The sequence below is a fragment of the Urocitellus parryii genome, chromosome 8 (genome assembly GCF_045843805.1).
Source record: "Urocitellus parryii isolate mUroPar1 chromosome 8, mUroPar1.hap1, whole genome shotgun sequence".
Taxonomy (NCBI): Eukaryota; Metazoa; Chordata; class Mammalia; order Rodentia; family Sciuridae; genus Urocitellus; species Urocitellus parryii.
In genome coordinates this window covers 28,401,650-28,414,572 of record NC_135538.1, presented here as the reverse complement: position 1 = coordinate 28,414,572, position 12,923 = coordinate 28,401,650, and the positions used below count along the sequence as shown (strand labels likewise).

The window sequence follows — 12,923 nt, the reverse complement described above, 5'->3', positions numbered from 1 at the left end:
ACTGGGAGGCCAATTGTGTTTATTCCAGATTAAGTACATCTATTATGTCTTTGGTGTCAGGTCAGGTACTCGTGCAAGTGAACACTGCCATCAGCATCAAAGACAAGTCTTTCTTTGTTTTGATCTAGTTCAGTGTGGATGGGACCTTGAATGGGACCTTGTTTCTTAAGTGTCCTACGCCAAGAGCTATTGATGTGGCTACTCTTTATGTGCTACTATGATCCATACAAAACCATGGAGTTCTCTGCTGGACTGAGGATGGATATTTACATGTAAAATATTACACTCTACCCACAGGTACTAACCATTTATAAAGCCAGAAGATTCACCCAAGTGCAATACAATTCAAACAAAATCTTTATTTTTGCAACCTACAAATAAAGAGGAATTTAGCTTACAGGACATTTCCTTTCCAAAGAATAAAGCATAAGGTATTCTTTTCTGCACGTTATTAGGATAAAAGTTCCTATTCAGACCTCTACCATTGGATAAAGTGAATGCAGTACTAATCTACCACTATTCTAAAAATGCACTTATAATCATTGCATAAAATCCAACAAAGTCAGAAAAGAAATAGAGGTTCAAGTTCTACCAAAGGCATCACATCACCTCTGTTATCTGTTGTGTTAGATGAGAGAATATTATCTGCTCTGGATAATTCATTCAATTTAATAATCACATGGTAATCAGGTAATGTGCTCCAGTAGTTAGGAAAGCAGCGACACCTCAATCAATAATCACCTCTTGCCTTCATTCCTTCATCCAGTAAAGACTTTTGAAGCCAGGCACCATGTGGCCCAGCAGGTCTTACAATGTGTGCAACATTTGCTTACAAGGCAGGCTAAACTACTACAATACCAATGGCAAAGATTTGAGGCTCACAGAAGCATCTGAATGCATCTGACCAGGAAGTCGAGAGGCAAAAGTTTGAGGTGAGCGTTTCAGAGGGTGGAGATAGCATTCAGGTGCATATTGAAACGGAAAGCCATAAGGACAACAGCAGATCAGAGACCTATCTGTCTGCAGGGAACCTGTGGAAGAAGATAAAAATGGAAAAAAATAAGTTGGCATCACATTGTGGAAGACCACAAATGCCAGAGTAAATAATATGAACTTAATCAAGTAGACATTGGGGAGCCATTGTAGGATTCGGAGCAGAGGACTGACATGGTAGGAGTGTGCTTGAGGAATAAATCTGTCAGTGGTAGGAGAGATAGATTGGAGGGGGTGACCAGAGGCAAAGACTTAGTCCAATATTCTGAGACGGGGGTGTGCAGTAGCAGACATGGTGAAAGCAGAGAAGCAGATGTACATTACAGCATACATCTGGAATTTCTGTAGTGAAACTTAACATCCAAACACATATCTCCAGATAAAAGACCACATTTATTTTAAGTATATGCTGAGCACTGGGAGTTACTGCAGCAGTTTTTAACCTCTGGAGACGTAGGATCAACTGAAAGTTTGGTCATCTCAATTTGCTTACCACAAGCCATCGCCCTCAAATCTGGATTTGCTAAACATTTCAAACTCCAAAGCGGAGGGTTCAATAAAACCACATTGTGCCTGGCACATATTTCTTCTCGAGGACTGAGGAAATTTGATCTGTTTCCTACTAATTCATTTAAATTTCATTCAAGCTGATTTTGAAAAACCTTCCTATTGCCCAAACAAACCTTAAGATATTCCTGTGAAAGACTTTTTCCCTTCTGACAAAAAAGGAAACAACCATTCCTAACCCCAGAAGTTAGAAATTGGATGGGATGGATTTTTATGGTAGGCAAAATAATCAGACAAAAGCAGTGAATTTTGCCAAAAATCAGTGTGTGGTGTGGTTGAAGAGGACAAGCACATAATACTCTCTAATACTTTGCTTCCACTAGGTAGCAGGTGTAGATGTCACCAGCTGGGGAAGGAAAAGTCCCTGATGTCTCCTGACTCATCACTGTCAAGAACATAAAAGAAAAAAAATTAAATGTTAAAAAGTTAGATCTTGAGAAACAATTTTACCCTGCCTTAAAGAACACTTTCCTCTTCCTCCCCCTCCTCCTCCCACTTCGTGGCTGTGTGGAAACAAAGCTCTTCTTCTGGTGACAGCCATGCACAGAAGAGCTAATGTCATGGGGCTTTAATAAGTTCTGTTCAAGACCTGAGTTTGGAGAACTTAAAATAACTTCTTAGCTCCTTTAGACTGAAATCCGTGTCCCAACTTCTAGTTAGACTTTTAAAATGTTCATGTGTTCTATTTTGGTTTGAGTTTCTTTCCCACCATTCATTTTTAGTGTTTTTGTTATTGTTGTTCATGATGTCGTGTTCTGTGTATGTTTGTTTTTTAGTGTTTACAACTGATTTTCTTCCTTTTCTATTAAAATCTGAGCCTAGGAAATGCTCTCGATGTTTAGGAATTTATATTTTATCTCAATTAAATCACTTGGGATCTCAAAAGTCATTGGTGATAACTTTGTTTTAAGGATATATCTGCCCCCACTCCATGTGAGAAAAGCTCTACACTTAATGACCTTAGGGACCAAATAATATAGGGTTGTGATCAGTTTCTACATACCATTTTCTGACTCTGAGAATATGTACAGGGAGAAATAAACAAATATGGCCATTTATGAGCACGAATGATTGGAGACTGGAAGAGATGTAGTATTTTATTTTAAAAGTTTTTTTTGGCCGCTGATTCTCTTTGTGAATAAATGGAAACTTTAGTGTCTGAAGATGCTAAACTGTGAAAGGGTGGATTTGAATACCGAAGTCATTACAGCCAAAACCAAATTATGAAATTTGCTCAAAGCACATGAAAATGAATCGAAGTGTTTAATAATTTGAAATGAGCACTAGACTCATTCAGAGACTGACATCTTTAACACCTCATCAAAAAGACTAGAAGAAGTCTACACTGTATATTCTGGAAACCCATTAATATTATTTTCTACATATTTTCTACACACAACCTCTTCATTGGTTTGGGGTTTTTTTATTATTTTTTAAAGTAGTCTACTTAAAAATTATGTCTAACTGGCAAATGCATCTTAAATTAGGCTGCTTCAATCTTTAAATACTTGGGTCGGCTTTCAAGAAAATTGCCATCCTATATAATTCCACTAACCTTCCAACTTTGCAGGAATCCTGAACCCCAAACTAGTAGAATGTGTAATAAGTGAGAAGAAGCTGTGTTGCAAACCTGCTACTCCTGTCAGGACACTTCAAGTAATTAACTTTGTCTCATCTTTTTAAAGCTGCATATTGAAAACTGCAAATTTCTCTCTGATTTCTCAAGGGTTCAGCTTCTTGAAGTTAGACTAGAGCACACATCTCAGGAAAGTAATTTAATTTCTTCAACACGTATTTGCAGGGTATTGTGGAAATCCAATGAAAACTAACAGGAATCTGGTCTCTAAGACCTTACAGACCTGTGAATAAGAGCGAGCTTTGCGCCATATGGGGTACAATTGAGTGTCAGAATGGAGATCAATTAAATTAAATGGCAGTGGCAAGATAACCTGAGCCCTGCAACTGTATTTTGGGGTCTCACCAAGAAAATTATTTCAAAAAGTAACATGTAAGTTTTATCATCTTATATACAACTAAAGAGAACAAATTTTAAAAAAAAAAAAAATTTAAAAAGTTTTATCATCTTGCCTTTTATAAATTGGCTTATTATTGAAAAGGGGCACCTGATGGTGATGTTTCAATAAACTAATTGAATTTGTTTCAATTAAATCAATAATTTTTATTTAATTTTACTTCTTAATCAACATGTAATAATTGTGCCTATTAACAGGACACAGTATGACATTCCAACACATGCATACAGTGTGTTGTTATAGTTTACAACAGCCTCTTACCTACTTCATCTGGAAGAGAGGATCTCAAAAGCTCCATACATAAATTAGAAGAGGGAAATACTAACAAACTTTTTACCATTTCCATTGTCTATGTGATTATGCATTAGATACCAGGAGTTACAGTTTGTTAAAATAGTTTCTGACCTTGAGTGTAATAGTCATTAACACCAATAACTCAATGGTACAAGATGACATATTAAAAATTATGTAAGAAAAGAAATTTAAAATGCTATGAATATCCACTAGCCCAGTAAAGAATTTCAATAATTATTAATACAATAATTAGCAGAATAGGGCATTTGTTAGTACACTATTTAATAGTTTTGGTTGGGTTAATGTTCAAAAGTGCTGATATTAAGTTGATGTAATTGGAGTTCCATATTTACTTGAGGCCAGTTCTCTTCACTTAAACATAAAGCTTTCTTTGTCTTTGGTATCACCTGAGAGTCTTCTGCACTAATTACTAGCTACTCTACTTTGGGAATAGTTGATATCGATCTTATTCAAGGAACCAGGTATACAGTTGACAGAAAGGACCTCATCATATAGGCATACTTATAACTTTTTTAAAAAATCTCAGGTATTTATACTAGGTTCAAAGTTTCTCCTAGCACTAACATTTATCATCCCCTATAAAGAGAATATGCCATAGAGAAGGTACTCAAAAAATGAAAATAATTTTTATGAACCTATTTTGCACTTAAGCCAACTCCAACTTGTAAATTTTAAAAATTACCATACTGGCAGAGCCAATACAAACTTCATAACCCTAAAATTAGTACCAGAGTAGTGCAAAAATGTGTTAATATGTACATATTTGTAATATTCATAAAGGAACAAGTGGACAGAAGATGAATTTCACATTTAGGGTCAATGCTTACATAGATGAGGCAATGGAACATTCTAGAGCACCTTTGTGTAACTATTCCAAATGAGAATTTGGAGACCATGAAACAATAAATCCAAACAAAGATGAATGCCTCTAAGTAATGATTTTTTTTTTTTTTTTTTTTTTTTTGGTACTGGGGATTGAACTCAGGGGCACTCAACCACTGAGCCACATCCCCAGCCCTATTTTGTATTTTATTTAGAGACAGGGTCTCACTGAGTTGCTTAGTACCTCACTCTTGCTGAGGCTGGCTTTGAACCCACGATCCTCCTGCCTCAGCCTCCCAAGCTTCTGGGATTACAGGCATTTGCCACTGTGCCTGGCTAATAATGATTTTTTTATCATATAAATCTCACTTTCACTACTAGATACATTACTAAGATGCCATAGATTTTCCTGAGCTGAATTTAGCTGAGCTAGTTGTAAGACTTAGCTTAACTAATAATTTAAATTTTTAATCCAGCAATGCATATGATCATACTCCTAATTACTAAAGTACGTATGCTAGCTATGCACAGAAAGTCCTTTCAGAAGCAAAGATGTCAGAACTTACACAATGATTGATGACACATCTGAATACTTAAAAGAGTAGTACCTAGAACTGTTATACAGAATGGGGATCTGCTTTCAGATACTTTCTTTATGGATTTTTTTTCCTCTCGGCTACATTTTCAGTTTCTTATTCTCCGTTTTGATTATCTCACACAGCACAAAAATGCTTCTCAAATGACAGTTGAGTGATTAGTAAAAATTAATACTGATTTAAATGAACATAGTTTTTATGGCATTATTTCATGTTTTCCCCCCTTTAGGGAGTTCCTTGAAGATTTTTTTTTCATTTAGTTTTATGTATGACCCCCAAATAGGAAAAGAACATGTTATTATCTTTACCAATGGCTGTCTCACGTCACTTCTGAATAATTGTCAAGAAAAAATATATTGGAGCTGGGTGTGGTAGCACACGCCTATAATCTCAGTGCTCAGGAGGATGAGGCAGGAGGATCAAGAGTTCAAAGCCAGCATCAGCAATTTAGTGAGGCTCTAGGCAACTCAGTGAGACCCTGTCTCTAAAAGGGCTGGGGATGTGGCTCAGTGGTTGAGTGCCTGTGGGTTCATTTCCAAGTGTGTGTGTGTGTGTGTGTGTGTGTGTGTGTGTATAAAACATAGGAATAATTGTTTTCATTTATTTATTGAAAGAATGGATTTCCTTTTATATGAAACTATTATCCCATTTCTTATTCTCCAGCTCAGTAAAACTCCTTACAGGAGTTGACTGTACTTGATGTTGTTTTAAACATAATTTTTAATTCGTAGAAAATTGTCAAGAATGGAACAAGTCACATACTATTTTTCCATATGCACCAATTATTATATTTTACAATATTTTCCTACTACTATAAATTTTTTCCTTAATCACTTGAGAATTTGTTTTACACATCATGCCCCCTTACCTCTAAATATTTTAACCTGTATTTCTCAAAGAATAAGGACATTCATCTGTGTCATTCAGTTATCACATTTAAGAAATATATAAATATGGTATTATTATCTCTTGCATAAGTCTATATTTAAACTTCACAAATTATCCTAAAATGTCTTTCATGAACAGTTTTCTCTGATCCAGGCTCCAATTCAGGATCACACATTACATTTAGTACACTATTATCCATTATTCTGAAATAATCTGTTATCCATTATTCTGAAATAATATTCTGACACTAGCATTATGTTTCATGACATTGACATTTTTATAAGAGTACAAACCAATTGTTTTGTAGAGTTTCTTCAACCTGGTTTTTCTGATGTTTCCTCTTTATTGGGGTTAGATGTACATCTGGGGCAGGAACACTCTATCCATGATGTTTCTTTAGTGTTTCACATCAGGAAGTGCATAATGTCACTTTCTCCCATTATTGGTGACTGTTGAATACTTTGTAAAGATTGGTGCCCCTTCTACATTTGTCCACTATAAAGTGACTATTTTTTCCTCTCTAATTAATAAGTCATTGCAGGGGATGCTTTGATATTATGTAATTATCCTACTGCTTTTTAAATTTCCCTTAATAACTTTAGTAGCCATTAAGGATTCTGGCCTGATTCAGTTATTACTATAATGTCTGCAAAATGGCAATTTTCCAGCTCTATTATTTCTTCTACACTTTTCAGTTGGCACTCTTTGCAAAAAAGAGCTTTCCCTTCTTATTTATTCACTCTCTTGCTTACTATCTCTATGAACTTGTTAGTTCTTATTTCAATGATTTATAACATGTTCTTCCTTATTTATTTTGTGACTCTAATATTCCCATATTTGCTCAGAGGGGCCTCTTAAAATTTGTTTCCTCTGTTATTTTTAAATAATTGCAGCATTTTTAAGGTATCCCTTTTTTTTTCTGGTATAACAAGATGTTACAGTTCACCTTGTCCATTTGCTGTTCCAGTCCTTAAAAAAGGCCACTTTACCAATGCAGTCTGATCGCTCTTAGTGAGAAATCATATTTAAAAAACAAAATCTGGGTATAGATGTGCTTATTGTTACCAGAGAGTTGTTGCTTGTAGACATGCAATAAAACATGCTCTTTTTAAGTATATAATTCATGGTCAGCTCTCAGTCCTCATCATACCTGATGAATTAGCATCATTAGACACTTAGGATCACACCTGGATCCTTGTTGTATTTCCTTACTGGGCTCCCAAGGAACTCCATTTCCCTCCACTGCTACCACCATTGTCCAAGCGGCCATTTCTCCTGTGTTATGTCAAGTAATAGATCTTTCTGCATCAAACCTTTTTCTTAAATTAGTCCTCAACACAGAAGCCAGGATGGCCTGTTTAAACGTAAGACTATTCTTACCACTTTTCTGCATAAAACGTTGCCGTGGCTCCACAGAAAGGCTAATAAAATATATCATCTTCATGCTCTCCTTTGATCTAAGACTTCATCTCTCACTCTCCCCTTTTCTCTCCTCTCCATCCACACTGAACACAGGCACTCAGTTTTTTAAATAAAAGAACAAACCACTTTATTCTGTACTTTGATTTAATAAACTCGTGGAAATGAGTGAGAACCCACCAGCAGAATGGAGCCCATGTCTACCATTTTTAATACTGATGGGTGCCTAATCACAACTTCAGTGGTACTCTATTTACTTCTTTGTGTTCATATTTGCCTCTTTTATTGGTCTCTAGATTCATTTTAAAATAAAAAAAAAACTTAATTTCATTCAGGTAGCAGTTCCTGAGAAGAATAGGTCTTGCCATCTCTGAATCATGTATTTGCATGCATGATACAACCTACATAATGAATCAATGTTGGTCATTCACTGCCATTAGGGAGTGCCATCGTTTCCTCTGTTTCTGGCATTTGTTATAATTTTGAGTTCCATGGAGCAAAAGAAGAGATGGGAGAAGGTATGACACAAACCAAAATCAGCTTATATATGAGCTGCACATTTTTCTACAAGAGTGTTAAATTGACTCTACATCCAAAATTGGCAGTAGATGTCACTTAGGTGGCCTTAGAGTGACTCAGAATTTCCACTGAGGTAAGAACTATCTTGACAGATATTCAAATTACATGCCTGGCACCTTTCTGAGCGATCGTCATGATGTTGACAGTCAAGTTTGGAAAGGTACACATGACAAGAGTATTAAAATATCTCTACTGCCAGGCATTTATAGTGACCAATAGAAGAGGATACACTCCATTAGAAAAGCAAGCATCCTCTTTGCTTCTTGAAGGGGCATTTAGATCACTTTAGCTCTGAGATTATTGATTTCTTTGCTAAAGATATTCCAGGGACATTAAGAAAAATTTTTCTCATGGCTCTTCTAATTTAAGTGAAGGGGTTCATCAGACTGAAGAGAGAACAGGGTGAGAACTTGATCTATATTTTTGAGCCTCAGTTCCAATGTAGCAGGAAAAAAACCAAAACTTCCCATTTCAAATGTATGCAGAAGTATGTGAATTTCACTTACTAAACATACCAGCATCCACAACAACAAAAAAGTCTTTAATTCATGAATTTCATGTTTTCCATAAGTACATTCAGAAATATCTTGACATTTTAATAAATGCCATACATATAAAATATTATTTATAATCTAGAATTTCAAATGTAGAGTTAAATAGACCACATTTAATTCAATTTAGCCCTCAAAGTATTGAGAGGATCTTTTAAGTTTCTTTCCTCTTTTGTACATTATATCTTTACATAATTGAGAAAATAGGCTCTTTTTTAAATATATGAACTTCTGCATTTGATTCCATAGATACAACACACTCAGGGGAAATTGGCACCAAGAAAAAGGTGAAACGACTGTTAAGTTTCCAAAGATACTTCCATGCATCGAGGCTGCTTCGTGGAATCATACCACAAGCCCCCCTCCACCTGCTGGATGAAGACTACCTTGGACAAGCACGGGTAAGCTGGTTACCCCTCTGACTACCTGCAAGGGGTCAGAGCCAAGAGCCTCTGTCTCAGCTAATAGTACCTGGGGGTAAGAAAGTCCTTCTCTGCTTCAGAGGAGCTCTGTGACTCTAGGTTAGTTACTCAACACATCTGGACTTTCCCATCAATTATAAAATGAAAGTAATTTTATACTCAGCTCTTAGGAGTAATGCCAGCATGTTTTCTAGGGGTGTTCATGTAAGCTAAGTACATACCTCACCTCTGAGCGTCTCCCCTAACCCTGAGGTAAAACATGTTTATATGCTTAGTATTCTCATGCTTGACACATTATTTTCATTCTCATAAATGTGCAAAAAATATTCACACAACACTAAGTAGAATTTTGGACTGCTAGATTACTAATGAGGGAATTACTAAATTTTCTAATCCATTTAATTATCTCTTGTAATAGGGACACTGAAAATAACTCAATAATTAACCACTCTCAATTCCACATTAGGGTATTAACTTGGTGCATTATCCCTTTTATTGTTTTTAGTTCATTCAAATAATTTTTAATAACTTTAACTATTTTTGCTCTACATTGATCTGACTGAGGTAAAAACTAATGACAATCTAGAAACAAAAATAAGCCTAAATTGCCAAAGGAATTTAAATAACTTACTTGCTCTAGTATACTATCTACATACTATTATGAAATCTATATTATTAGCCCAGCACGGTGGCACATGCCTGTAATCCCAGTAGTTCTGGAGATTAGGGCGGGAGGATCATGAGTTCAAAGCCAACTTCAGCAACTCAGAGAGACCCTAAGCAAATTAGGACCTAAGTAACTCAAAGAGATTCTATTTGCAAATAAAATATTAAAAAGGGCTGACAATGTCACTCAGTGGTGAAGCACCCCTGGGTTCAATCCCCAGTATCAAAAAAAAGAAAGAATTAATAATGATTAATATATTATTGAAAAATGAGCAGCAAGTAATACCAGAAAAACCATTCTCAATATTAGGTCTACAAAGAAAAAAATGGACTGAGATTGGGTGAACATCATCTGTATGTATGTGTGTGTTTGTCTGTGGGTCAGTTCATTGTTAATTATTTGGTTGGTTAATGGTTGGATAGTTGGTTGGTTGAAGAGAAAGCAAGACAAAGCACCCCAGCAATGAAGCATCAGTGACAGAGTACTCTTGGGGAATTTCATTCTCAGAACAGCCACATCTCAAAAAGGGTGACACTGAGATGTAGAAAGAACAGTAAACCAGAAATTCAGATATCAGAGGTCAAGTGCTAGGTCTGCCTATGGTATCATGTGATTTGGATAAAAAGTTCACTCAATCTAGACCTCAAAAATCCCTTCAACTTTCTGATACATCATAAAGGTGTTAGTGGCTTTGTGAGGTAACACTGGGGAAGCCATTCAGGGGCAGGTAAATGAGGGGGAATTGGTCCTTACATGAGTCAGGGCTCTGTGAAGAGAGGTGAGTGTAGTTTCAGAACTATACTAAGGACAAAATCAACAACTCCAGTTTTTGTGTCACCATCAAATTTCAAGCATGTGTTATTTTAAAAAAGAAAAATAGAATGATAAGTCTGCATTGAAATAGACCTTTAAATTATGCAATACGTTCAATTACCCAAACTTTCCTATACAATGGTTAATTTCACATTCTTTCCACATTGAGCCAAATAATGTGCTCAGCAAATACTTTCATTTTTAAAAACTGTGTTGTAAACCTCTTCCCTTCAATGCATAGTGTTTGTGATGTAGATACTTTCCTGAACTTCAGTTTTACACGCCAACACAGGTATTCATTATGAATGAGCAGTGTTCCAAACACAGTGTGACTGTACTTGAGCCTCATGACAACCCTCTGAAAGAGAATTATCTGCCACAGTTTTCAAATGCAGAAAGGGAGACACAGAGAAGTTAACCAATCCCTAAAAAACAAATGCCAAATGTCTTCTTTGATATAATGAGAGCAACTAAGAACAGAGCAGGAAGGAAGAGCAGGAGGAAAAGATTAACATTAAACAGACTCATGAGGAGGGAGGGAAAGGGAGAGAAAAGGGAAATTGCATGGAAATGGAAGGAGACCCTCACTGTTATACAAAATTACATATAAGAGGTTGTGAGGGGAATGGGAAAAAATAAGGAGAGAAATGAATTACAGTAGAAGGGGTAGAGAGAAAATGGGAGGGGAGGGGAGGGGGGATAGTAGAGGATAGGAAAGGTAGCAGAATACAACAGTTACTATTATGGCATTATGTAAAAATGTGGATGTGTAACCGATGTGATTCTGCAATCTTTGTAATGTTTTGAATAACCAATAAAAAAATAAAAATAAAAAGAGAAGTTAAGGAAAAGTGACCCACATCCCACAGCCAGAAAGAGACATGGCTATCATTGAACCAGGTAGTTTTTAACTCCACAGCCTGTCCCTTGAGTTGTCATTAGTGGGTAAAGTGAGATTTGATTTACTCCAAGCCAGTTGCACATAGAGAGTAATGTGCTATTTCTAACTTTTTAGTTGTTTAATTCACTGTGTCTCGAAGTAAATGTTTGAGTCTCGATGTGATTCATTTGGTGCTATTTTCTGTTTGCCTTTTCAGCATATGCTCTCCAAAGTGGGAATGTGGGACTTTGACATTTTCTTGTTTGATCGCTTGACAAATGGTAAGCTACCCAAAAGAATTCTCACTAAAATACACACCATAAAGTGGGATTCATTTCATGAGAAACAAATTTTATTTTTAAACACTGTTATTCTTTTTCTCTTCTTTCCTCACTTTCATAAATCTACAGCCACTCCAGAAAGACCAGGGCATGGGAAAATTAATTCAGTTTAAGAATCAGGACTGAATTTAGCCTAGAATCTTAGGACAGTTTCCTTCTGACCTTGATGATCCCAAAGGAATTAGGAAACCACAGATTAGATTCCTTCCTTGTGGAACACTTTGGCCACATCCAGAAGTAGGAAGTTCATTGTTAGTTGATGAAAACTGGAAGCACAAAGGCACCTCTCATCAGTGCTGACCCTCCTAGGGAGAGGTCCTTGCAGTGTTCCTAGGTAAGCAGAATCTGTCGCATTGCAGGTGTTGTGCAAACATGTTGGTGTCCTCCCAAGAAAACAGTGGCTAAGTAGAAAATGTAGATGTTAAGGCTGCATCTAAAGAGAAAGTAAACATTCCCAATGAAATGTTTCATTTCTTAAATACTTGTGCCTTTAAAGTTCTTCCTTAAAATCCTATTGTGTTTTCAACTGCCCATTTAAAAAAAAAAATGATGATAAGCTTAGGGAGGCAGTGAAAATCATCACAGTTAATGCTGATGTTGCTATGTCCTATCATCTACCAAACTTGGGCTTGAAGTCATTGCAGATGGTTTTCTCGCTATTTTATTATTTAGAAAACACTGTGCAACCAAGAGAGATGTAGCCTAAGGTCATGAAACAGACCTTTGCACTGTGGAAAGGGAATAGACCATATAGGGATGCTTCCCACAATCTAGCATTGTCACTTTGCTCAAATCAACTGAAAATGGATACTAGAAAATTAAATTAACTGTGAATAAAAGGAACTTTTTTAAAATGGAATTTGTTTAAAAGAATATAATCAAGACTGCCATAGAAATAGGAAATGAATGCACGTCAAAGGTTTTATTTAACTCAACTAATTAAGAGATCCGTAAGATATTACAACCAATTCAAAAGGAGACTTCAGCTGGGCATGATGATGCACACCTATAGTTCCAGATACTTGGGAGGCTGAGGC

At 36.1% G+C, this 12,923-nt stretch overlaps 1 protein-coding gene across 4 annotated transcripts in view; it reads left to right on the top strand.

Annotated features, from left to right (window-relative positions):
- Window positions 1-12,923, top strand: part of Pde7b (phosphodiesterase 7B) — a 307,847-nt gene that overhangs the window by 254,445 nt on the left and 40,479 nt on the right. For all 4 annotated transcript variants that reach the window (XM_026391845.2, XM_026391849.2, XM_026391846.2 and 1 more), the window contains 2 exons: window positions 9,013-9,164; window positions 11,763-11,826. In XM_026391845.2, the coding sequence (XP_026247630.2) occupies window positions 9,013-9,164; window positions 11,763-11,826 (216 nt within the window). The remainder of the gene's footprint in view (window positions 1-9,012; window positions 9,165-11,762; window positions 11,827-12,923) is intronic.